The 25,186-nt window shown below is 41.3% G+C and overlaps 1 protein-coding gene across 1 annotated transcript in view; it reads left to right on the plus strand.

The window, feature by feature from the left end:
• The window catches only part of MAP3K9 (mitogen-activated protein kinase kinase kinase 9), a 119,814-nt gene extending 96,136 nt beyond the window's left edge, over positions 1-23,678 (plus strand). The window contains exons 8-11 of the mRNA XM_077464617.1: positions 7,664-7,814; positions 9,095-9,198; positions 16,202-16,990; positions 18,947-23,678. Of these exons, the coding sequence (XP_077320743.1) occupies positions 7,664-7,814; positions 9,095-9,198; positions 16,202-16,990; positions 18,947-19,422 (1,520 nt within the window). The 3' untranslated portion in view covers positions 19,423-23,678. The remainder of the gene's footprint in view (positions 1-7,663; positions 7,815-9,094; positions 9,199-16,201; positions 16,991-18,946) is intronic.
• Positions 23,679-25,186: the final 1,508 nt, after the last annotated feature.

Below are 25,186 nucleotides of genomic sequence, written 5' to 3' on the forward strand. Positions count from 1 at the left end.
CAATTAGGATTATATAAATGTCCTGCTTTCCCTTTGAAAATCGAGTACAGCTATTTTCAGATATGCTTTCTGTTAGGACATGCCTGGCTTTCAGCAGGAAAAAAAAAACAACTTCCAGGCTTTCTGGATGGCTGGTCCAGTTGCCATTACAAATGCTGTAACCTTTTGAAAGCTTGTGTTGGCATCATTGCCGAGCTTTTCATCGTCACCTTTTTAGGTCTTACCGTATATACTCGAGTATAAGCCGAGATTTTCAGCCTCTTTTTTGAGGCTGAAAGTGCCCCCTCGGCTTATACTCGAGTCACCGCTGTCTGACTGCTCGATCAGCGTATCGAGCAGACAGACGGCGGACATTAAAATTTAAAAGCCGCGCCTCCTTCTCCGCCTCCGCCTGTGATAGGCGGAACACTGAATTTCCCAGCAGTCAGTGTTCCACCTATCACGGACATCCGCTCATTCTCATACTATGGACGAGTATGAGAGGATGTCCGTGATAGGCGGAACACAGGCTGCTGGGAAATTGAGTGTTCCGCCTATCACAGGCGGAGGCGGAATTTTGAATTGTAGAATGGCCGCCGAGAAGAGCGGCGATCCATCGGCACGGCACGGGACGGAGGAGGCACGGGACGGAGGAGGCACGGCACGGGACGGAGGAGGCACGGGAAGGAGGAGGCACGGCACGGGACGGAGGAGGCACGGGACGGAGGAGGCACGGCACGGGTCGGAGGAGGCTCGGGACGACGGCGGCTCGGGACGGAGGCTTGGGACACAGGTAGGCTGGACACACACACAAGGCTGCACGGACACACACACACACACACACACACACACACACACACACACACACACACACACACACACACACACACACACACACACACACACACACACACACAAGGCTGCACGGACACACACACACACACACACACACACACACACACACACACACACACACACACACACACACACACACAAGGCTGCACGGACACACACACACACACACACACACACACACACACACACAGGGATGGATGGATGGATGGATACACACACACACACACACAGGGATGGATGGATACACACACACACACACACACACACACACACACACACACACACAGGGATGGATGGATGGATGAATATACACACACACACACACACACACACAGGGATGGATGGATGGATGGATGGATACACACACAGGGATGGATGGACGGACACACACACAGGGATGGATGGACACACAGGGATGGACGGACACACACACAGGGATGGACAGCCATGTCTCACCCTCGGCTTATACACGAGTCAATAAGTTTTCCAGTTTTTTGGGGGTAAATTGGGGGCCTCGGCTTATATTCGGGTCGGCCTATACTCGAGTATATACGGTATGTGGATTCTGTCATCCCTAGACAGTTCTGTGCTGTAATTATTTCCTTTTACATCAAGTAAGATAATTACTTTTATTTACAGAATGAAGTGTACATGGATAGTGTTTTGAGTGTTAAGGGAGGCAAGCTATAAAGTAGGAGAGTGAAAAGGAACTGATCTTGATCAAGTCCCCCTTATCTCTACTAATAAGAAATGATGTGAAATCCCACATTAACTGCCCATGGATAGTGATATTGCTGGTTTAGTAGATGCAGTAACGATGTTGGTAAATTGAATTTCACGTTGCTGGTAATCATAATTGCTGTTTCTAAGTCTCATCTTCATTATACATACACAAACAAGAATGGTGCATTAGGTATTGGCACTGACTATAAATAAGGTAGAGATGTACAAAAACCATCACTTCAACTTGTGTTAGTTAACCTGTTGTGTGCACATTCAACATCATGCTGTAACTAAACTGAAAACAAAAATTGATGCTAACACTTTTTTTTTATTTATTTTTATTTAACATCAATTGCTTGAAAATATCAAGTATACTATGGCTCTTGTTTTTATTTTATTTTTATTTTTTATATTGTGTCAAGTCTTACCAATGTTTTTAGGCTTTTTTTGTCCTGTGCATTCTCCCTATCTTGCACTGATGCTCCTCGCTGCTATTAGTATAAAGTGAGCAGTGCCGCCATTTCTGGTTAAATGCACCGCTGTATGCGTACTACAATATCCTTAGAGCTTAATGCATTTGCTGGTAAATATGTAGTCCATCTCAGGGGTGAGCAGGAAAGAGTGGCTACAGTCACATACACAAGGGGGACATGGAGAACGAACATAGCCAGTCTAGAACAGGAAGTCTGAGAACAGCATATTTGAGAGATGAAACAAAGGGAGAGAGAGAGATAGAAGATACATTCTATTTATATTTATACATATTGTATATATTTTATAACAAAGTTTAGAGCCACTTCAAAGCAACCTATTTTAAAGGGACATTAAGTCCAAAAGCCAAAATGTATTATATTGCATTGCTTCTCAGAGAGGTAGTAAAGACTGCTTCATATCTAAATGACCTCAGAGTCTGAGGGGTTGGTAATTCCGCTTTAAGAGCCATTTCACTACCAGCACTTTTACTCTTGTTTTTGCAGAGCTTTTCGGGCACTAACCCCCGCTAGCGGCCGAATAAAGGATTAAAAACGCCCGAAAAGCACCGCTGCCGAGGCGCTGCCCATTGATTTCAATGGGCAGGGGCGCTTTAGGAGCTGTGTATACGCCGCTCCTATAGCGCCTCTAAGAAGCTGTTCGCGGGACTTTATTTTTTTACATCCAGTTCAGCTCCCCAGTGTGAAAGCACTCGGGCTTTTACACTGGGATTGCAGATTAGGCTTTTTTCAGGCACTTTACACGTGCTATTTTTAACGCTGAAGCGCCTGAAAAAGGCCTCCAGTGTGAAAGGGATCTAAGGCTGTCAGCAGATTGGCTGCTACAAATTCGGCAGTGCTTAAAAATAGAGAGCAACTGAGCATGCGCAGAGCAGGGTGTGACAGTGTATTACTGGATTTTAAACAGTATCTGCACTTATTTTTAATGTTTTACATAGCTATACCTGGAAAAGGGGCCAGCTTGAAGTGATCTAGCAAGACTTAATTTTCTGGCTAATGTTCCACTTCAACCACTTGACCTCCGGAAGATTTACCCCCCTTCATGACCGGGCCAATCTTTGCAATATGGCACTGCGTTAACTGACAATTACGCAGTCATGCAACACCGTACCCACATAAAATGTGTCATTTTTTTTTCTTCAAATAGACCTTTCCTTTAGAGGTATTTGCTCACCACTGCGTTTATTTTTTGTGCTATAAACAAAAACGACTGACCGTTTTGAAAAAATATAAAAAATATTACTTTCTGCTATAAAACACATCCAATAAAAAATTGAAAAAAATACATTTCTTCATAAATTTTATGGCCAATATGTATCCTGCTACATGTTTTTGGTAAAATACATTCCAATAAGCATATATTGATTGGTTTATGCGAATGTTATAGCGTCTACAAACTATGGGATTTATTTATGGAATTTGTATTGTTGTTTTTTTTATATTAGTAATGGTGGCGATCAGCGATATTGTAGCGGGAGTGCGATATTTTGCGGCAGACTGTCGGACATCAACTGACACTCCTGACACTTTGCGGGAACCAGTGATACTCATGCAGTGATCAATGCTAAAAATATGCACTGTCGCTGTACTAATGACACTGGCTGGGAAGGGGATAAACATCTAGGGCGATCAAAGCCAGTGTTTTTGTGTACTGCTGTGCTGCTTTCACTAAGGGAAGAGATTGATTCTAGTTTAGGATCGTTCCTTTCTCCCTGTCCAGAAGAGCCTTGTTTACATATGCATATCTCAGTTCTCTGTGTGTTCCTAACAGTCGCCGGGTGCTGGATGACATCGAGTCCCCGGGACCCGCGGATCAGCTTTTGCTGTGAATTATCACAGCAGATGCAGCCCAGCGGCACATAACTTATAGGTGGAAGTGCAGAATCACGTGTATATAAAAGTGATTCCATGCTCTGTAGCAGTGAAAGTGCTATAGGGCGGTCAGAAAATGGTTAATAGAACTGTTTTCAACCAGGCTGCCTTCAGGATTCTTCAGGGGTGCCTTAGAAAAATTCTTGGAAATTGCCTGAAAATTGTATACAAGCCAGCGGATCAAGCCTGCCTTTTAGTTACAAAAAAGCCATAAGTTTTCATTGTGCACCATTGTAACCTTCCAGCCACTGGCATCCTAACAACTAATGATGTCGTTGGTTGATAAGGAGGATGTTGATCACCTGCACAGCATCCTTGTTTGCCCCTCCCCTGCCCCTCTCTGTATGCATTTGGGTCACATTAGCGGAGTATGGGAGACGAGAAACATTGGAGTACCAGTACGCAAAGGTATGTTTGCTATGTAACAATAAATCACTTCTAATGTTGGGTGTCCTATAGGTGTGAATGTAGCTGCGTTTATATAAAGCTATTTTGTTTTTTATATTTTAGAACGGGCTGCCTAGTGCATAATTTTACACTGTGCCTTGACTCAAAAAAGATTAAAAACTGAATTAATACATGCACATAGGGACTCGATAAGCCATACTACAAGTTGCAGCCACAACATGTGACCCTATCATTACAAAATCTGGCAAGCAAACCTTAAAACTTTAAATATAGGGGAGGGGGCGGTCTGTAGTTGGGGCAGAGGCTGACACATGAAAAGAAAGATTATGCTGCATAGCCTCCTGCTCTAAACCAAACATATTTGTTGGCAATATATGGACAAAGTATAGGTTTGCTTTTAGACTATCATTTGAATCTATTGTAAAAACATCCAAGCCCCCCATCCAGGACTGTTATTGTAGAAGGAAAAGATTTGATTTTGACCTTTATTATCTTTTTTCCAATCTTTTTCTACTAAAGGTTGTTAGAGTGTGTGGGTGTTACTTTTTATTTATCACCTGACATTTCTTCATAATTTGCACTTTATTCTGTAACGGGTATTAAAGAGAACAAATTGGAAGCTGCTGAGCTGTGAACTTATTATTTTATAAGTTTAGTTTCCTTCTATTTCATGTTATTGCAACAAAGCTATTTTTTGGTCAAAATTTTCTTTTTTCAATTCAATTTGCAGTAAGCATTGGTTTTCTAACATTCTGATTTCTCTTGCAGCATTTCAGCTCTTGGCATTTCCTGCTTCTATGATTAACTCATTTTCCCAGAAGTTTTTTTGCTTATAGCAGGCAAACCTGTCCACTTAGCACTCCCTTTTCCTTTTAATATTTAAGGAACTTATCACATCCATTTTCCCATCTTGCATTATCAGTTAACGCACACGACATGTATGTGCATGCACTGTACCTAGAAGCATCATCTTGGTTTTATGAGATGTTTATTGATCTTGTAAAATATACTGTAACATGTATTTTTCAAAAATGTATTTTAGTAGATGGAATTTTTGCTGCTTCTGCAAAAACGTTTGTAGAAAATATTTTTCACATTTTGTATCTGTGTAATGGTCACTCTAGTTGGCCCATTATCGGACTTGTACATCAAGTCCACTTGTCACTGAAGTCATAGAGAAAGGGGAATTAGTGTGACAGCAGTCACAAATTGGGGCTTGTGTCAGCAAATGCAGCTTGTTTTCAGGTGTGCTCCACGTGCAGTTGAGATCAATCAGGTGTCATTGTCCGGACCTTTAGGCCCTGTTTACATCGGCACAATTTGACAGGTCAAATCGCAGCCTATTGCGGGCAATGGTGCCATTCCAAACAGCGCAACGTCGATTTTGTGGCACCGCACAGATTTCCAAATCTTTTGTTCCTGCACTACTTTTGGCGACTTGAATAGACCCACACAGATGTTTTTGAAGTCGTCCCTGAAGTTGGACTGAAATGCGGCTTTGAAATTGGAAAGTTCAGAGGAAGTCGGGCGATTAAAAAGCTGTGTTCAGTGCGAATGAAGGCCTAATGACTTTAAAAACTGCACCAAACTGAATCAAGCTGCTTTTGCATTCCTTTTGTCTTCTATGGAGAGGAAAGCAGTTCAGTTGACACAAGCCCCAAGAGTGATCTTGACTTTAACCATTTGGCAACCAGGGATTTTATTTTTTTGGACATATTAAAATCCACATTTTTTGCTAGAAATTACTTTCAGTACCCAATTAAATTTTCTGAAAGCAGACCCTGGAGAATAAAGTGGCAGTTGCAATTATTTATGTTGCACAATTTTTGCGCAACTTTTTATCAGATGCATGTTTTTAGGAAAAATTCATTTTTGAGTTTGCTTAAATTAAAAATAGATACCACAGGTGTTAAGTCTTTAAAACTGCATGTATCCGTGAAATTGAGAAAAACTATGATGGCCCAAATTCTTTATAGGTAATCGAATTAGGCAGGGGATATATCCTCTTTATGGAGTCAGCAGGGGTCTAGTATGCATCCAATGTCTCCCCTGCAGCAAATCAAGTACAGATGCTACAGTAGCTGGGGAATGACAGCTGTGAACCCAGAAGTGATGTAATAGGCTTCATGTACCCTGAACGTTTGAAAACCTCTTCTAAACGATGTAACCTGACAGCTAGTAACCAACATGAAGAAAACGTCAGTTTTGCCGCTTTTACATGCTGCATTTAGAAGCCTTTTCAATAAGGAATCATTTCTAATCATTTGCAGTGGGAAAACGCTCTCTTGCATGCACGCGCGTTTCAAATGCCTCTGAACATCTGTCCTGAACGGATTTTTTAAATAATAATAATTTTGATAAGAGAACATAGATGAGAGTTCAGGGGCGGCTGAAAAAAAAACGCTCAACTGTCGCTTCCAGGTTCATTCGTTTTAGAGGGAATTGGGGAATGGAGCAGCATGAAGAGCTGTGCCATGTGATTTTTCAGTCTAGTTTTGTTGAAGGAGCAGATGGAAAATTCTCAACAAGACTGCACCTCCATATCAATCAGAATACAAGATCTAGCATTCATAGATTCATCCATCTATTCTATTTAGTGTGGTTGGGGAATGAAATGATTTCATTCATTCTGCCCACAGGGTTGAAATCTTAATGTGTATGGCCTGCCTAACAGGATCAAATTATTAAAGAAAGAACATGCTTTTATAAATCTATCTCAACACCTAGGGAAGTTAGTGCTGTGCCAAAAAACTCAGTGAAAAGCACTGCATTGAATTTTGAATTTGTTAGGTTATTATGACTAGATTACAGTGGTTCAGCACTTTTACCCTAATGCATTTTCTGTGTTAAGGTAAACATTGTCCCAGTAATTGTATCACTCCCTCATATCTACCTGAGAACTAGCGCAATCTAGCACTTTGCCTGTTTGCAGTGGCTCTCTTCTCTCTCTCTCTGCTCATAGTCAGCAGAAGGAACCATTGTCTGCTGCTGCCGTCAGTCAATTCCTGTGATTAGAGAGCGAGACTGGGGCTGGGTCACGTTGTGTGTGCCATTAGATGCACACAACTTGGGTCGGAATTGAGCCCGCAGGTGAGCCTCCATAGGAAGCTGCTCAGTGGCGCACTCAGAAGAGAAGGAGACAGAAGCGCTGGCAGGGGACCCCTGAAGAGGAGGCATGTGGCCACTCTGTGCGATACCATTTTACAGAGCAGGTAAGTATAGTGTTAGTTCCAAAAAAAACAAAACTCTTTAATAAACATTTAAATGTTCATAGCATGATGAATTTATTTGTATGCAAGTTCCCAAAATCCTGATTTACCTTCATCTCAATTTAGTAACTCCTGGTGACTCCAACAAGACCAGAAACTGGAGCAGTGGCCAGAAAGATGAAAGTGAAGATGATGAGAAGAAGGACACAAAGAAGAAAGTTCGCTCATGGGCACAAACCAGTTTGTGTAGTAAAGACTCTGGTTCTGGTGAGGATAGGTAAGTGTGGAAGATATTTAAAGGGGGGGGGGGGGGTGTTATAGTTTTTTTTTTTCCCCCTGTTTACAACCCTAATTTCACAGTTGGAATCCTGTGTAAAATCTACATAGAAACAGAGTGCAATGATTTGCAAATCTCAAAAGAAACTTTAATAAATATTTTGACTAGAACCTATATTTTTTTCACTGTAGAAAACATATTAAATGTTTAGGCTCCATTCACACTTGTGCGACTTGGCATGTGACTTTGGTCATTAAGGACGCATGACAAGTCGCACCCCTTCATTTTCAATAACAATCGGTCAAATATGTGCGATTTTACAGTCACAGCAACTTTAAAAAGGTTCCTGCGCTACTTTGGTCCGACTTGATTGCCATAGACTGCAATGTAAACCATCAAAAGTTGCATGAAAGTTGCACCTGAATGTTATACATGCGACAGTTGTCCATTATCATTGGTCAAAGCCAAAGTACCATCCCAGTCTCGCCCATCCAAAGTTCCGTAAAAGTTGTACATGTGTTAATGGAGCATTAATCTGAGAAAATTTAACATTTTAAGAGAAAATGTCTCAAACAATATTATATAAACAAAAAAAAGCATAAATTTGGAGAAAAAAAAACGCATTATTTTTTACTTTTTGCTATAATAAATATCCCCCAAAAATATATGAAAACATTTTTTTCCTCAGTTTAGGCCGATGTGTATTCTTCTACATATTATTGTTGGGAAAAAAATCGCAATAAGCGTATATTAATTGGTTTACGCAAAAGTTAGTGGCTACAAAATAGGTGATAGATTTATAGCATTTTTTATTTATTTTTTGTTAAAAAAAATGACTGCTTTAGATCTGGTTTTCTATTCTGGAAATTATCACTTGGAGATGCACTGATTACATAATAAGCTTTTTAGGAAGAGTAACCCCTTGTGGTCAAAGCAGCCACAATAGTTAGGCAGACGTTTTAGTAAGTAATGTAATAAATGTCTGTTTATGTTTAGATGGGAAGGACTGGTTGTAAGAATGGTTTTACTATACATAATGTCCCGTTTAATTGTAGATTCTGCTTTCAGGGTCTCTTGTTGATCAGTGGTTATAATTGTTTTTCTTCTCAGTGACCATCATAATTCCTTAGGATGTTTTATCACCTCCCAGGTGAAAACTTTGCAGGAAACCCATTACAGGCAAATAAATGTGCAACTAGAAGCTCAAAAAATACAAAATTGAGACTTGGTTCTTCACGCTTCTATCCTGTAGGTAATGCTGTTTTTCTTTAAAAATGCAGGGTGTCAGTAGAAAGCTCAAAGTCTTGTTCATCAAATACATCAAACCATGGGAAGCTAATCAAAACATCTACTGCACCTGCGTTTACCACTGTGACAGAGACAGGTAAGGCATATGAATTGGTTTCTAGTTACTGGTGGCAATTTATTGAAACTAGTATGATAAGCCTACAGTGCGCAACTAAGTTTGTTGAAAAAAAAAAAACATTTTTGTACTTGTAGTTTTCATTTCACTCTTGTGTGAATAGAGCTCATTAAATACTTACAACAGATGAATCAGTGCCATTGTATATTCTGGGTATAGAAGGCTTTTATTTGGTGCATTCTTTATGTGCCTGCTTATGTTTCTCATTCAAAACTGTTCAATGGACTAACAAATGTAAAATCTAGTTGTGTTTTTTTGACATTTTATTTATTTTTTGTCTTACTATGCATAAATCTTATAAAAGTCTGAAAAGTTTTATATTGCAGCTTACAAATCCTTACATGTGGTGGCTACATTTGTTTTCTTTAGGCTTTTTTCCTTTTGTTTTCACTAGATTATTCTGCCAGTGATATACTTTCTTTATCGTACATCACGAGACACAGAGCCATAGTATTAGCTATATGGGTATATAGGCACCTTCAGGTGATGGACACTGGCACACCCAAGACAGGAAGTTCGCTCCCTATATAACCCCTCCTCCTACCAGGAGTACCTTCGTTTTTTTGCCAGTGTCTAAGGTGTTGGTCACGAGTGAAGATGTGCTCTGAAGAGCTCCGCTGGAGGGATCCTTATTGGATTTAAATAGCCTCCACAGACCAGATCCATCCAAAGAGCCACTGAGGCCAAGGTGGATGGTACCCGGGCCTCGTATTAGAAGAATGAGTTTTTGACTGTAACGCCTTTGGTCATTCTCACATTACCTAAAGTTTTTCCTGGCGGGCGCTATACGGGTCCAAGGGAGTAGAGCCCAGATAAAAGCTACCCGGTCCTTTTAAGGTTTGTGATGGGTGAAGGTTGAAGCTCTCTGATAACAGCAGAATCCTGCGGTGGGGATAAGGTTAGTAAAGAAGCCTAAGAAATGTAAAAAGTCCAACTAGGATTTTCTTCTGTGAGTGGAATGTTGTAATGTCTAAAATCTCCACTAGAGATCATGCACAAACCTTATTACGTTGCTTCTTAGTAAGAATGAGCTCAGGCGTGTTCGCATGGTCCATGTGCAGAGCCCGTCAGGAAGTCAGCGCAGCACTGCGCTAATCACAGGCAGTGAGACATTGCCCCTATGAGCTGCTGCAGAGATCGGCCACTGTCTCGCTGTCTGTGATTAGCGCAGAGTGCGCCGACTTCCTGGCAGGCCCTGCACGTAGACCATGCGAACACGCTTCTCAGCTACATCTGTGTCAGCAGCAGATAGTATGTTGGGTCTCAGCCATCAGGAGCAATGCAAGGGGGGAGTCCTGGATCGCAGGGAAGGTTAGCAAGTGGGTAAACCTTTCTGCAGCTTCCCCCTCCTGGAAAGAGGAAGTGGTAGGAGGCTACAACAGCTTGTTTGTACTCCCCCACCCACCCCTTCACAACCTCCGAGAGGTGCGGCGGCTTTCAGTGTTTTTTTTCCCCCCCGAGTGTCCCTCTTCTGTGTCCTCCCCCTCCCTTTCATGGAATCTGCCGCAAGGCAGATCCGAACAGTGCCGCGCTCGGGAACTGGGAGACGTTTCAATTAATGGAGGGGCGTGGCCTAGCGCTGCACCGTGTACAGGACGCGGCGTCTATGTGGATTATACAGCGCAGGCACAGAGCTCAGAAAACAGACCTCTGCCAGTTTTCAGCTGAGAGCCAGCAGGCAAGGCACAGGAGCGATGGGAAGCACGTAAGGGGGGTGATACAGGCATTCCCAAAGGGAAAACATTTCACTCAGCATCAGGCTGAACTTTATTAGCTGCATTTTCATTTGCTAGACTATAGTTCAGCGAGTGGTGCTATGCCTCCCAAAAAGGCCGGTACAAACACCTTAAAAAAGGTACCTAAAGCATTAACCCCAGGCACTGAGGATTCTAGTCATGCCCCCACATTGTCATCTTCTCCTGAAGTACCAGAAGTGGCTAGCCAGAGTGAGCTAGTAGGACTGGTGGGAGTTGCAGCTGCTGCTGGCACTTCAGCCCCTGTTTACCTGAGGTAAAAGCATCTTCATCTGCCCTGCTGGGGCTAGAGGAGAGACTAGTGGCTTTAATCGCATCCTCCATCCAAAGGGAGAGGAAGCATGGTAGATCCCCGATCCCCCCACCTCAGACCCTTTATCAAGGGAACAGTGGGTGGAGGATGAGGTATTGCCCTCAGGGGATCGGGAGGAAAGACAATCCAATGACTCCTCTTCTGAGGAATCAACAGGGGAAGAATCCTTTTCAGCCTTGCAATCTCAAAAATTGCTGGTACAATCTCTTACAGAGATGGTTTGTTCCACTTTCAAGTTGCCTCTGAGTCAGCCGAAAGTTCGGTTTCTCCTTTGGGTTCCTTAAAACCTCTGCAGACTTTGCATGCATTTCCCCATCCATGCATTACTAGAACAACTTATTTTTGCTGAATGGGATCATCCGGATAAGCATTTTCTCATGGAGGAGACATTCACCAAGAGACTGAATGTGCCAGCAGTTGACGCTGCTATACCCAATGTGAATAAAAGTCTAAAGCCCCGTACACAAGAGTGGACTTTTCAACATCCAAAGTCTGACGGAATGATTCTGGCAGACTATTCGATTGTGTGTGGGCTGCAATGGACTTTTGATTCGCAAAAGTCTGACAGAATTTAGAAATGGAACATGCTTCAAATTTTTCTGCCAGAACTCTGCCGGACCCAGTTCCTACCGAAAAATTCGCTCGTGTGTATGCTATTCCGACGGACTAAAACCGACGCTAGGGCAGCTATTGGCTACTGGCTATGAACTTCCTTATTCGAGTCCAGTCGTACGTCATCACGTTAGAATCCGTCGGAGTTTGGTGTGATTGTGTGTGGCCAAGTCCGCTCATTCGGAAAGTCCGTCAGAACTCTGTCAGAACTCCGGCAGAACTCCTTCGAAAGTCTGTCGGACATAAGTCTGGTCGTGTGTACGCGGCATAACTTGTCCAGTAGACAATGCTCAAATTCTTAAGGATCCGACAGATAAAAGATTGGAATTGCTGCTGAAATCCTCTTTTTCTTTGGCAGGTGCAGTTACTCGGCCTGCAGTTGCTGCAATAGGCATCTGTCAGTCCCTGAAGGACCACTTTAAACAGGCCCTTAAGGAGGTTCCTGTACACCAGGCCCGGGACTTGGCCGCACTGCCAAGAGCATTATGTTTTGCCATTGAGGATTCTATCCACCAGGCGTCTCGCCTTGCGCTTGTGCTGGTGCACATGCAAAGGATCCTGTGGTTGAAAAATTGGTCAGCTGAAGCACCACGTAAAAGGCGCCTGACTGGTTTTCCTTTTCATGGGGATCAGCTATTTGGGGAAGTTTTGGACAAGTACAGCCAAAAGATTTCAAGTGGGAAAAGTACTCTTTTGCCAGTAAAAAGGCGTAGACGCCCTTCATTTAAGCTTGCTCTTTCGCCAGCTGCCAGCCTTTCAGGTAGTAGAGTAGTACTAGAAATGACAACTGTCCAGGGACAGTGGTCAAGAACTGAAAGAACCTTGCCCATCAACATCCTAGAGATTCGGGCAGTGCATCTGGCTCTGAAGGCCTGGACATTCAGGTTACATGGTTGTCCTGTCAGGATCCAATCCAACAATGCCACAGCTGTGGCTTATATCAATCGCCAAGGGGGCACCAAGAGTCTCGCAGAGGGAGGTGAACCATATCCTAACTTGAGCAGAAAGGAATGTTCCGTGTCTATCTGCAGTTTTCATTCCGGGAGTAGGGAATTGGCAGACGGACTACTTGAGCTGCCAGCAGTTTTTCTGGGGCAATGGTCCCTTCACCCCAACATTTTTCTTGCCAAAAATGGGGGACTCCGGACGTAGAACTTCTGGCGTCCAGGTTCAACATGAAGTTGGTCAACTTTGTGTCCAGGACAAGGGATCCACTCCCATGTGGAACAAATGTGTTGGTGACCCCGTGGGATCAGTTCTCACTGATTTATGCATTCTCCCTATTCAGTTGCTGCCATGACTTCTTTGTAGGATCAAGCTGAAAAGAAAGCCGGTAATTCTTGTAGCCCCAGCATGACCAAGAAGGTCCTGGTATGCAGAAATTGTAAAGATGGCGGTGGGGGATCCATGGTCCCTTCCCACTATGTCCAGACCTACTCTCACAGGGGCCGATATTCCACCCTACCTTACAAACTCTAAATTTAACGGTTTGGCTATTAAAACCCACATTCTGAAGAAACATGGGCTATCCGGGTCAGACCTTGATTAATGCAAGGAAGCCAGCTTCCAGAATCATATATTATAGAGTCTGAAGGGTTTATGTTTCCTGCTGTGAATCCAAAGATTGGCACCCTTGGAAGTATATCATAGGCATAATTCTTGCCTTTCTACAATTAGGAGTAGAGATGAAGTTGGCCTTGAGTACTATTAAAGGCCAAGTCTCGGCCTTATCGGTCTTGTTTCAAAGACCACTTGCTTTGCATTCTTTGGTCCAGGTTTTTATGCAAGGGTGATGCGGTTTAATTCGACAGTTAGATCACCTTTAAACCCTTGGGACTTTAACTTAGTTTTGTCAGTTACAAAAACAGCCATTAGTAGTAAGTTAGTATTCTTGGTTGCTATATCCTCAGTAAGGAGGGTTTTGGAATTGGCTGCTCTTTCTTGTAAAGAGCCATATTTGATTATTCACAAGGACAGGGTCATTATGCATCCTTGTCCAAGTTTTCAGCATAAAGTGGTCTCAGGGTTTCACCTGAACTAAGATATTGTCCTTCCATCGTTTTTTCCAAAACCATGTTCTAGGGACGAGAAGTCGCTATGTTGTCTTGATGTGGTGAGAGTGGTCAAGGTCTATTTAGAGACGACTACTCAGATCCGGAAGACTGATGTCTTATTTGTGCTGCCAGAAGGTCCTAGGAAAGGACAAGCAGCGTCGAAATCCACTATTGCTAAGTGGATTCGACAAGTGATAATTCAGGCTTAAGGTTTAAAGGGTAAGATTCCTCCTTTTCAAGTCAAGGCACACTCTACCAGAGCAGTTAGTGCTTCTTGGGCAGTGCATCACCAGGCCTCCATGGCTCAGATCTGTAAGGCTGCAACTTGGTCTTCAGTACATACATTCACCAGGTTTCATTAAGTGGATGTAAAAAAGCATGAGGATATCGCCCTTGGGCGCAGTGTGCTGCAGGCAGCAGTATAGGTCCTCAAGTCTGTGGGCGCCCTGCAGGTTGTCTCCCTCCCCTCAAATAGGATTGCTATGGGACGTCCCATATAGTTAATACTATGGCCCTGTGTCCTGTGATGTACGATAAAGAAAATAGGATTAAAGGATAAAAATTGGGTACTCCTGGTAGGAGGGATTATATAGGGAGTGAACTTCCTGTCTTGGGTGTGCCAGTGTCCATCACCTGAAGGTGCCTATATACCCATATAGTTAATCCTGTGGCTCTGTGTCCCGTGATGTACTCCAAGAAAAGGATTTTACAGGTAAACTGTCATAAAAATCCTATTTTCTGTCATGAGGGGACAGCCCTCACCCAGCTGTATCTAACCCAACTGTCGCCCTAGGCTGCTCTCCTGATTTGGACTACAAACACCACCTCCTGTCTGCAGCCCCATCACATGGGGGAGGGTTTTTTGGTTTCAGAAAGATAGCTGGGAAAGCTGATAACATTGTTTGAAATTTTAGATCGGTAAACAGGATGTTGCAAGGACCCGAGATTTCTGTCAGGATCATTAAGTATTTTTCTGTACTTGGCCATGTGTAGATGACCAATTGTTTTTGCCCCCTGTCCTCATAATAGAGTTTATATGCTAAAACAAGATTTGGCTAAAGAACAGTTTACAGGAGAAGCTTAGCTTTGTTGAAAAATATGGCCCCTTCCCTTAGCCTCTGCATCATTAAAGTTAGAGGACCCTTAACACTGGCTCTATAAAATCCCATCTCTACTCTTCCTTCACCAACATCTTAGATCTCCTGTGTGTGCACACGCAAATGTACATCTGTGTGTGTGTATATGTATATGTATGTATATATGTGTGTGTGTATATTATATTATAGATTCCCACAACATGCATGCACCCCTTAGTAAAACTGCCTCCTGAGATGTGTGATATGAACAACTGAGGAAGCAGTGGGGGCACCTACGTCAATCTCGCCTAGGCAAGAAAGTTGGACGTACAGCAGTAAAAATGTTAAAAACCTTTGGAAGGATAAGGAAAGATCATCCAATGGGGGTGAGGGGGAGGAGCAGGAGCAGAACTAGTTTCATGGGTTAAGGTCTGCTTTAATAGGAAAGTTGTGTAGTATAACAGTTTGTCATAGCTGGGGTAGTGCAGTGCTAACACATTTGGTGCTGCTTTCTTTGATTAAAGGGTAGGTTCAGCATATCAGTGCCTACCCAAAACGAAAGTATTTTTGACTCTTTAAAACCCAACTACACGTTTAATGCCCCTTTTAAACAGTTTGTATAGGCCAGGCTGACCCAAACAAACTATTTACTGCACTAACCGGTGCGCTTGCTGGATGCGCTATGTTAGCTGTATGTAGACTCAGCTACATACAGTATACAGTGCTCTATTCTGGCAGTGAGACAGACTTCCCATCCCACTACCAGAAAATAATAGTGTTGGCCTGAGTGCTGATCAACCATTCAGTTAGGCTTTAAATGTAATCTGCCTTAAGAAAAGTATGTGGGTTGCCATCCTTGACCTCTCATATTGAAAATACTAGTTCTCTGACTATCTGCTTGTGTTTTGGCGCCAAAGCTTTATGTCCCTTATATAGAACAAATGTGGTTGAGAAGGAATTCTGACTTCACCAACTTTAATTTGTCTTATGTTTGTGACTTAAAAGTATTAAATCCATACAGGTCAGCCTTTTTAGGGAGCCAGAGGTCCCCCCTCCCATATTTCTGTCATGAAAAATCTGCTTTGATGTGAAGTGCATTCAGTTTACTTCTTGGGTCTGCTGTTTGTTGAAGATTTTTTTTTTTTCTTTGAACAGAGGCTGAGAATGCTGCTGATCAATTTGTGAATCAGGTTGATCTTAAAGATTCCCAAACACCCACTCCAAACAAATCCTACCTCTGCATACCATTCCATAAAGGAGAAGATTTGGAGGGTCATTTTAGCGATACCAGTGACAATCCCACACCAGTGAACTCTGCTACAAGCACTCCACAGCTTACTCCTACCAATAGCCTCAAGCGTGGCTCTCAGCACAAGAAATGCTCAATGGTTCTTTTGGGTTGTGGTGCCCTCCTTGCCACTGTAGGACTTGGATTTGACCTTCTGGAAGCTGGCAAATGTAATTTAGGTCAAGAAGAACCTGAACCAAAGGAGGAGAAGAAGAAAAAGGAAAGCCTCTTCCAGCGTGCTGCCCGTCCAAGAAGAAGCACCAGCCCACCATCCAAAAAGCTTTTTCGTAAAGAGGATTCACCATCTCACCCAGCAGAACCAACAACCTCTATCACAATGCAGTCCCTGTCTTCCATCTCTGAATGTAACTCCACTCGTTCACTTCTACGCTCAGATAGTGATGAGATAGTGGTGTACGAGATGCCCACTACACCCATTGAAGAACAGGCACCAGTTGTCTGCAATCCACTGGTCAATGTTCAGGTGGAGACATTCAAGCGAGCTCCTAACCAGTCCCTTACTCCAACCCATGTGACTCTGAATTCCCGAGCTCAGCAGGAACACAGAAGGACTCCCTCTGATGGTGCAATTAAGGTTCCAGTCATTGCAAATGGGACTTCATCCAGTAATTGTTTAGTAAGCTCTGCGGGTTCAAGTAAGTAATTGTAATGAAAGTGTCAAATGGCCTTTTTTTTTCATGTTGTTTTATACAACTATTGCTTTGCCCTTCAGGGATTAAATTATCAGTCTATAGTTATGAGGCACAAGTAAGGTATTCAGTATGCCAGGGGGTACAAAAAGAGCTTATATTTATATTATGTGTTTTTGTTTTTTGTTTTTTTGGTTTATTTTTTTGTTTTGTTTTTTAAGCATGAAATGTAGAAGATAAAAAGAGCAATGATGTTGACCATAGTTAGCACTCCGGTATTTCTAACTTTTTCCCCTTATACCCCAACATGTTATCGAGAAACGTTTCCCTTACAGTCTGATGGTGAATAATAGTGTATGCTTCCTTAACCATTTTGTGACCAAGGTTTTTTCTTTTCTTAAGCTTAGACGCACAAACCAAATGGACTTCTTTAACTCTAGGACCATTTTTTCTGACTGACAGCGGATCTGAGAACTAGCAACACAAACTTCTAGATCTCTGCCGCAAGGTTAATTCATTTTCTCATGGCATGAGACATTTTCCGTAAAAGACTTTAGCTGTATTGTAGTCACAAATGGATTAACTGTCTTTAGTGATGTGTATTAATAAAATTATATGTTGGCAGTTTTCCAATTGTCTGTACATAAAAGCCATTCTTAGTGGGGTAAAAATAGAGATTATGTTAACTTTTTAATCTGAAAATTCTGAGCCTCTGACTTTAACATTGTAAAGGTTGGCCATACATGAGTTTTTTTTTTTTTTTTGTTTGTTTTTTTTTTTCAAATGGCAGGTTGAATGAAAAAAACAAGCCAATGTTTCCATTTACACACAATGTGGATGGAGAAACGTTTCCTACTTTGATTTTGTATTTTGACAGTGGGGAGCCTTCCCAACTATCAAAATACAATGATGCATATTCCTGGCTATAGCCAGCAGCACTGATCATTCCAGTTGGTTGTACACAAGTCAATCGATAGATTGACTTGTGTACAACCAGCCTGCCATCAGCTGAACCGGCCAAATTTCGATCCATGTTAGACCAGCTTTTGTCACTACTGCAAAACATTGCAGAAGTTTTGACTATTGTAATCTGCATTTTTTTTCTGGGTCAGTGACAAATACTTATGTCAAAGTCAACATAAGAGCCAGGAAACATGCATTTTCAAAAGGTCATCAGCTCTACCAGCCTGCATGTTTTTATTTCAAGAAAGTTTACTTTAAATTGCACCTTGCAGTACAATGCAAGGTCAGCTTTTAATGTCTGGGCACCCTTCCTCTGTAAACCTCACCAGCAGTTCATGTGTGCGAAAACTACCTGTAAAGTTAGATTTATACTTGCCTTACCCACTCTTATTTTTTAATTTAACAGGCGGGATGAGGACCCAAACATTAAAAGCAGACCTTGCAGTTTAATGCAAGGCCCACTTTAAAGTGGTTGTAAAGGCAGAAGTTTTTTTTTTATCCTAATGCATTGTATGCATTAAGATGAAACACCTTCTGTGTGTAGCAGCCCCCCTAAGACTTATCTGAACCCATCTCGATGTTGCAGAAGAATCTTGACTGCCTGGGAATCTCCCTACTCATTGGCTGAGATAGCACCGCCATTGGCTTCCTGCTGCTGCTGTCAATCAAATTCAGTGAGCCAATGAGAGGCGAGAGGGGGCATGTGAATGGACACACAGAGCTGCGGCTCAGCTTTAGTGCCCCCATAGAAAGCTGCTTGCTGTGGGGGCACTCGGCAGGAGGGAGGGGCCAGGAGAGCAGGCGAGGGAACCAAAAAGAGGATTATCTGGGCTGCTTTGTGTCAAACCACTGCACAGAGCAGGTAAGAATAACATGTTTGTTATTTTTTATTGAAAAAAACTGAGACTTTAGTATCACTTTAAGGTCAAAGTTCTGAAAACAGTGCATTTAGTAATGTACCCTGCAGTATATAAAAAGTTTTGTTTCCTATTTGTTCAGGTATTGTGTCCCCAAACAGAGATCCACATGAAGTCCCTCGTCTTCCTGACCCTAATTTGGTTTTCCCTCCAACACCCCGGCGCTGGAATATACAAGAAGATTCTGCACTGGAAAGACCCAAAACATTGGAGTTTGTCCCGAGACCTCGGCCTTCCACCAACAGACAAAGACTTGACTCATGGTGGTTTGTATCTCCAAGCAGGAACCGAGGGGAATCGCCAGCTAACAGCTCATGCACTGAAACCCCCAGCAACATGGACTCCTGTTTTGCCAGCAGCAGTGGAAGCACTGTGGAAGAAAGGCCCGGCTTCTCTAGCTTCATTCCCTTCCACGTGGCACAACCAATAGGCGAACGGACATTACTGGATGTGGATGTTGAAGGCCAGAGTCAAGATAGCACTGTCCCGCTATGCAGAACCAAACTTAAAACCTTCAAAACTACAACCTGTGAACAAAAACAAGAGTTCTGGTCTTAAACCGGCATGTATTTGCACTGAATGCACTTTGAGGATTCAAAAGATCACTGGAAGGCAATATGAGATTTAGTCATTATGCTGCTTGTGCTGATTATCCTTAAATCTGCCTTTTCATTTCTTAAAGACACTGCAATACTCAAAAGTCAAACGTCTACAATCCCCAAGAGCTCCTTATCGGATGCACGAGTTCTGAGAATTTTATCAGTTTGCCTTTTCTGGGGAAGAATTCCTTGTTGGATTAAAAATGAGCATCCAAATCCAGCATTTTAATTGTCCTGCTGTCATATATGTAAACTCCATTCCTTTACTTCTCATTCCGAAATAATCTACTAGAGCCACTGTTCATTGCTGTGTTCATTTTTTCTTTCAACTAAAGTGTAGGCAAAAGGCCTTTCTGATATATGCAATGGGATATATGGTCCCTATTTTTATGGCTTCTGAACAAGTCATTTCTAATGGTGATTTGTGGTTTTGTTTTCCTCAAGTCTTATACACTGAATTGTCCCATTTTTTTTTTTTTCTGCATTCCTGTCTGAAGCTATGCCAAAAGCTATGAACAAATGTAAACTGGAGCCAGAGCACATTAATCGAAGCAGGTGATTGGCAGAGGATAGAATGTGATCTCTGTTCTCATGTCAATTTTGTACTCTACTTTGCCATTATGGAGTTGCTCATTTTTCTCTGTAACTGCATGGATAGCTTACCAATGAATTGCCAAGCCACCTCAATTGTCCATGTAGCTCTGTTAAAATGTGAACCAACGGACTGGTCTGCAGTCCATTGCTCTATAAATGCGAAAAAAACAAAAAGTAGCAGACCTGGCAACAAACATCGGTAATTGTTAAAGGGGATATAAACCAATCCATTATTCAAGAAAAGTTTCCCCATCTAACCTCTCCCAGTGTTAATGTTGACAAAAGTCCACACATCCTACAGTCTTTTTGAAACCTTGACACCCTATTTTCCCTTTTTTTTTTTTTTTTTGTGTCACTTGATTGTCTAAAGTTCATCAGCAGATATTGGTGGCCCATATAGACTTTCAGTATTACTTTTCAAGAAGGTCTGCAATCTCCCAATAAGATGGGACAGCACTAAAAATCATCATATTGTTAGTGACAGGGATAGGTTTTTACAGCAAGGGTCTGGATCAGATTGACATCTGCTTAAGGCCAGCAAATATTTTGTAACATAAAGCTATGTACAGCATCTCTGTTCAATTTAGGTGACCAAGGTGGACGGGATCCTGGCATCTGGCTCTTGTGCCAATCATCAATTATTATGTGTCATCTGAGTTCTTATTGTCAACATATGACCTAAAGCATAGAGCTTTATAGCGTATGTCTATTCATTTTCACAGGATGATCATATGAAATTTTTAAATACAAGTTTTATTAGATTTTTGGAAAGGAAAGCAAAGATTAGGTACAGCAAAACTCCACTTCTAACAGGGATGCAACCCTGTGATTATCAGAATAAACTTGGATATGTCACACAAGACCAGTAAAGTAGCAACAAGTTTGAGGTGGTAAGAAGGCAGCCCAAAAAACCCAAAGCGGGAGAGAGAGAAGTGCCCTAATCAATAATTAGCAGCATGCAGATATCCAACATGAATAGAATAAAGACTTCTAATGGTAATATCTGCTATGTGAAACTATGTAAGTGTGCCATAGTACCTTTCCTAAACTCATGACATTTTAGACTTTTTTGCTTAGTTACTTCCAGGCTTATTTTTTTTAATGGTCTACATGTAGTGCCTCACTACTTTTTACATAAGAACTGGCTTTTTAAAGCTAAACTCCAGGCAAATACAAAAATTGTTTTATTTCTGTTCTGTTTTAACACACCAGACTTAGATAATAGCATTGACCTAAAATTCACTTAATTAGGGCTGCAACTAACGATTATTTTTATAATCGATTAGTTGGCCGATTATTGTTTCGATTAATCGGTTAATAATCTTAAAAAAAAGAAACCACTGTAATTTTGCTGCAGGTTGTATTTTTACATTTTTTTTGGCCAATTTGTTGTTGGGCAGATTAAAAAACACAAATTGCCGCAAAAACGCAATATTACATGCTTTTCTGCAGCTTCTCCATTGAAGTATATTGAACCAAAAAAAACAAAATAGCACCGTTTTGTTTTAAACAAAAAGTACTAGTCTTTTCCAAATATGCAGCAGCTGAAAAAAATCATGGATGTGAACATGTCCCATAGGAAACCATGTAAATGAACAGTTGTGTTACTGCAAAAAGCACCAAAAACACAGAGGTGTGACCCAGGTCTGAGATGTTTAGTAACATAATGGGGTTAAAAAAAACTAAAATTAGTACAAAAAGAGCAAATAATCGCTACTGTAAGGGCTTCATTTTTTAATATGGGACAGTGAAAGTAATATTTACAGTAGTGATTTGCTCTTTTTGTACTATAAAGGGCTAATTTTAGTTTTTTTTAACCCCATTATGTTAGTGGCCGATTAATCGATTATGAAAATAATCAATTTATTTCATAATCGATTAGTTGTCGATTAATCGATTAGTTGTTTCAGCCCTACACTTAATAGCAGATTGGTACTCAGAGGATTGGCACTCTGTCAGCCAGTGCTCTATTTTTTTGTACAGTGCTGTTGGTCTACCTGAAGGGGAGAGCATAGAATTACCTTATTGGTTTCCTTCTGCTCTTTTGTTGCCCAAACAGGCTAGCTGTGTCCTGGACCAGGCCCTGCTGCTTGAGTGCAGTGTAGATTGCAGAGGTCCAGGACCTTGTTTTTCCCATTTGATGGTTCCTGAATTACAAGGCAATTACAGATTCTGTAGCAGTTAACATATGCATTTCAGCTTTAAAGTGTTACTAAACCTGGGACCCTGCATTCACTATATGTTGTCCACAGAACAAATATTAATGGCTAAATACCCTTTTTTCATTAGCAGAGCAGTCTTGTGATTTCTATTGATGTCTGGTTAAAGCTTGTAGGAGGAGTTTTCATTCTGCTCTGAATGTCCTATAAGGCTGCAGGACCCCTGACCCTCTGTCTAGACAGTGCTGGTTGGCCCTGTGCTGATCACATGCACCCCCCCCCCCAAAAAAATAAAACTCTCTAGCAATACACACCGAACTGAGCATGTGCAGCTTGTCCCCTAGGCTCTGTTCTATCAGGAGATGGTTTGGGGACAGTGGAAGTAGGGGAGGAACAGAAACGACAGGATCAAACAGCCTTTTTACACAATGCAGAGGATTGACCCCTTAGGTTCCACAATGAGTATGACAATCATGATTTACTACATATACAGACTGATTTTACTGTTGTGGGTTTAGTAACACTTAAAGTTCTTTGCCTGACTTTCAGTTTAAAGCTGATCCATGACATGCAAATATAGTACAGATACATAAAATGTGTATTACTTGAATCTTGGTATGCTCTCACAACTCTGCTCTCTGGCCATATACAGTGTTGTAATAACGTTACAGCCACTTTTACAAGGTCATAAGTAGTGATGCACCGAAATTTTGGCTTCTGAAAATTATTATCCGAAAATAGGGTTTTCAGGGTTGTGGTGAAAGGAAAAAAATTGACAATAATGCCTGCCAAAAACGCCAGCAGTTTTGCCGCAATTTTGGCCTTGCTTACAATGTGTTTTTCATAGGTATGTGACTCAAAAAATTTATCAAAAATGCAACACGGGTGCTTTTTTTGATGCGCTCTTGCTGCATTATGAGTGCATTTCAATGGGGAGGTGCGTTTTTTTTTTTTTAAACTGACCAAAAATGCAGCAAGCAGGATTTTTTACGCCGCTTCAAAAGGTGCCGATAATGGCTGACAATTCATGTTAATTTAAATTCATGATATTAATTAAAAAGTCAAATATAATACAATTATTTATAAAAAAAATATATATATCATTTTTTTTTTTGTGCATCCTGAATTTTTGGTTTCAGCACCAAAATTTCCATTTCAGTGCACCGCTAGTAAAAACTGAGTTCACAAAGGCATTTAGTGCACTCAAAATGGATTTATAGCTGTTGTTGCTATTGAGCATTATATTAAAATTATTTTTGTGCCTGGAGTTCAGCTATAATTATTCTTTTTGATATATTTGACTATATACCCATTGGAGTGTATTTTGCCAGCTTAATTTTTATTTATTTTTTTATTTTTAGGAATTTTCACTACACTTTCTATTTCAAAATTTTGAGTAATTTATGATGTATTTCCAAATTTCACTTTACAAATTATTCATGTTGCCCGCTATTTATTCCTTTTTTCCATATGTCACGTTTTATTGATTCCAATTTTAGACATTTTGTTGGAATTTTTTTTTTTTTTAAAGTTTTCAGTTACTGAAAAAAATTTTTAGACAAATTTCGAAAACAAAAAGTATGATCTTTATGAATTCTTGATTAATAGATTCTGTTGGGTACACAACCTTCCCATCTGCCTTTTCTGTTACTGGCTAAAACCAGGAATAATGTTTGTTTATATCAGCTCCTCTGTGCACTATATTTAAATTATTTCATGCTGTGAAGAGCTACACTTTCTGTTCCATTATAAATGAGCTTGTGGCTTATCAAAATGAGGAGCCACTAGGTATTGAATAGATTACCTGAAAATACTAATACAGTATTTGAACTCAGAGGTATTTAGAATTTTGTTTTTGAAAATATAGCACTGATCTAGAAACCAAAATAAATTTTCAGCAGACCAAAACATGCATTTTAGTGGGCCTTTAGGACCAAAGCTAAAGTAGAACTCTAGGCAGACATTTGGGGTAGGGTTAAGACATTGGGTAGGTTTTTATTGTGGTCTATGCCTCTTTTGGGGGTAAGCTTCTACGAATATTTTTTTTAGTAATCTGGCCTATTTTACTGAAAAAGAAATGGAAGTAGACCCCAGTAGGGTTTTCATAACCGTAAAATCCTAAGAGGTTTTAACCTCTAGCTATTTTTAATGTTGTTTGCATTGTTGCATGTTTCCCCGTTGATAAGATCTTTTGTCTTGACCCCATCGCTGCATCGGGAAGTAAGGGAAATCCCCCCTTTGGGGACACAAACTGCTATGACAACCTAGATGGGTTTTAACCTTTGTGCTCTCATCTAAAACTGATAAATAAATGGCACAGGCTGCAAATTTACTTTGTCATCCCCCAGCAGCATACATTGCTTTTACTTTCTTCATCTTTATTCGGCTACCAGGAGCAAAGCAAGCCCTGTGAGTTGCAGTAGTCATTGCTTACATAGGTTTCTAGGTCTCTCTGCATGACATGTTGATTGGCCATGGGTTGTCACATGAAGTAAGTCACACGCTCTTCTATTACTTCATACTCAGAAATACTGGATATTTCCTTCAGCTTCCAGCAGGGCACTAAATTAATGATTATGATTATGCTGAGAATACATGGAGGGTTAAAGCTAACCTGGTGCTTTGTCTTGAATGAGCCAGCCATCAAGGCCCACTAACAGTGCATGTTGTAGGCACAGCTGTGCTGATTACTAAACTATAAAACAGGAGAATGCTATCGCCCCTTTGACTCTATTAAGAGAACAGAAAATTGTGCACTGTTATGGGACTGTAGGGATCACTTCTGACATTTGTCATATTCACACTGGAACACGGTATGTAACAGTGTATCCGGATTTGTGTATTCATCGTTGCACTCAGGTTGGGGTGGGGTAATACAAATCAATGAGACCTCAAGAAGGCTGCAAGTCTTGATTACTTTAGGGCTGTAACCTCATTGAGGGCTTCTGTGCACTGAGCCAACATTACAAC

Source organism: Lithobates pipiens, unplaced genomic scaffold, assembly GCF_037356315.1.
Source record: "Lithobates pipiens isolate NorthernLeopardFrog02 unplaced genomic scaffold, aLitPip1_a1.2 Scaffold_30, whole genome shotgun sequence".
Classification (NCBI taxonomy): domain Eukaryota; kingdom Metazoa; phylum Chordata; class Amphibia; order Anura; family Ranidae; genus Lithobates; species Lithobates pipiens.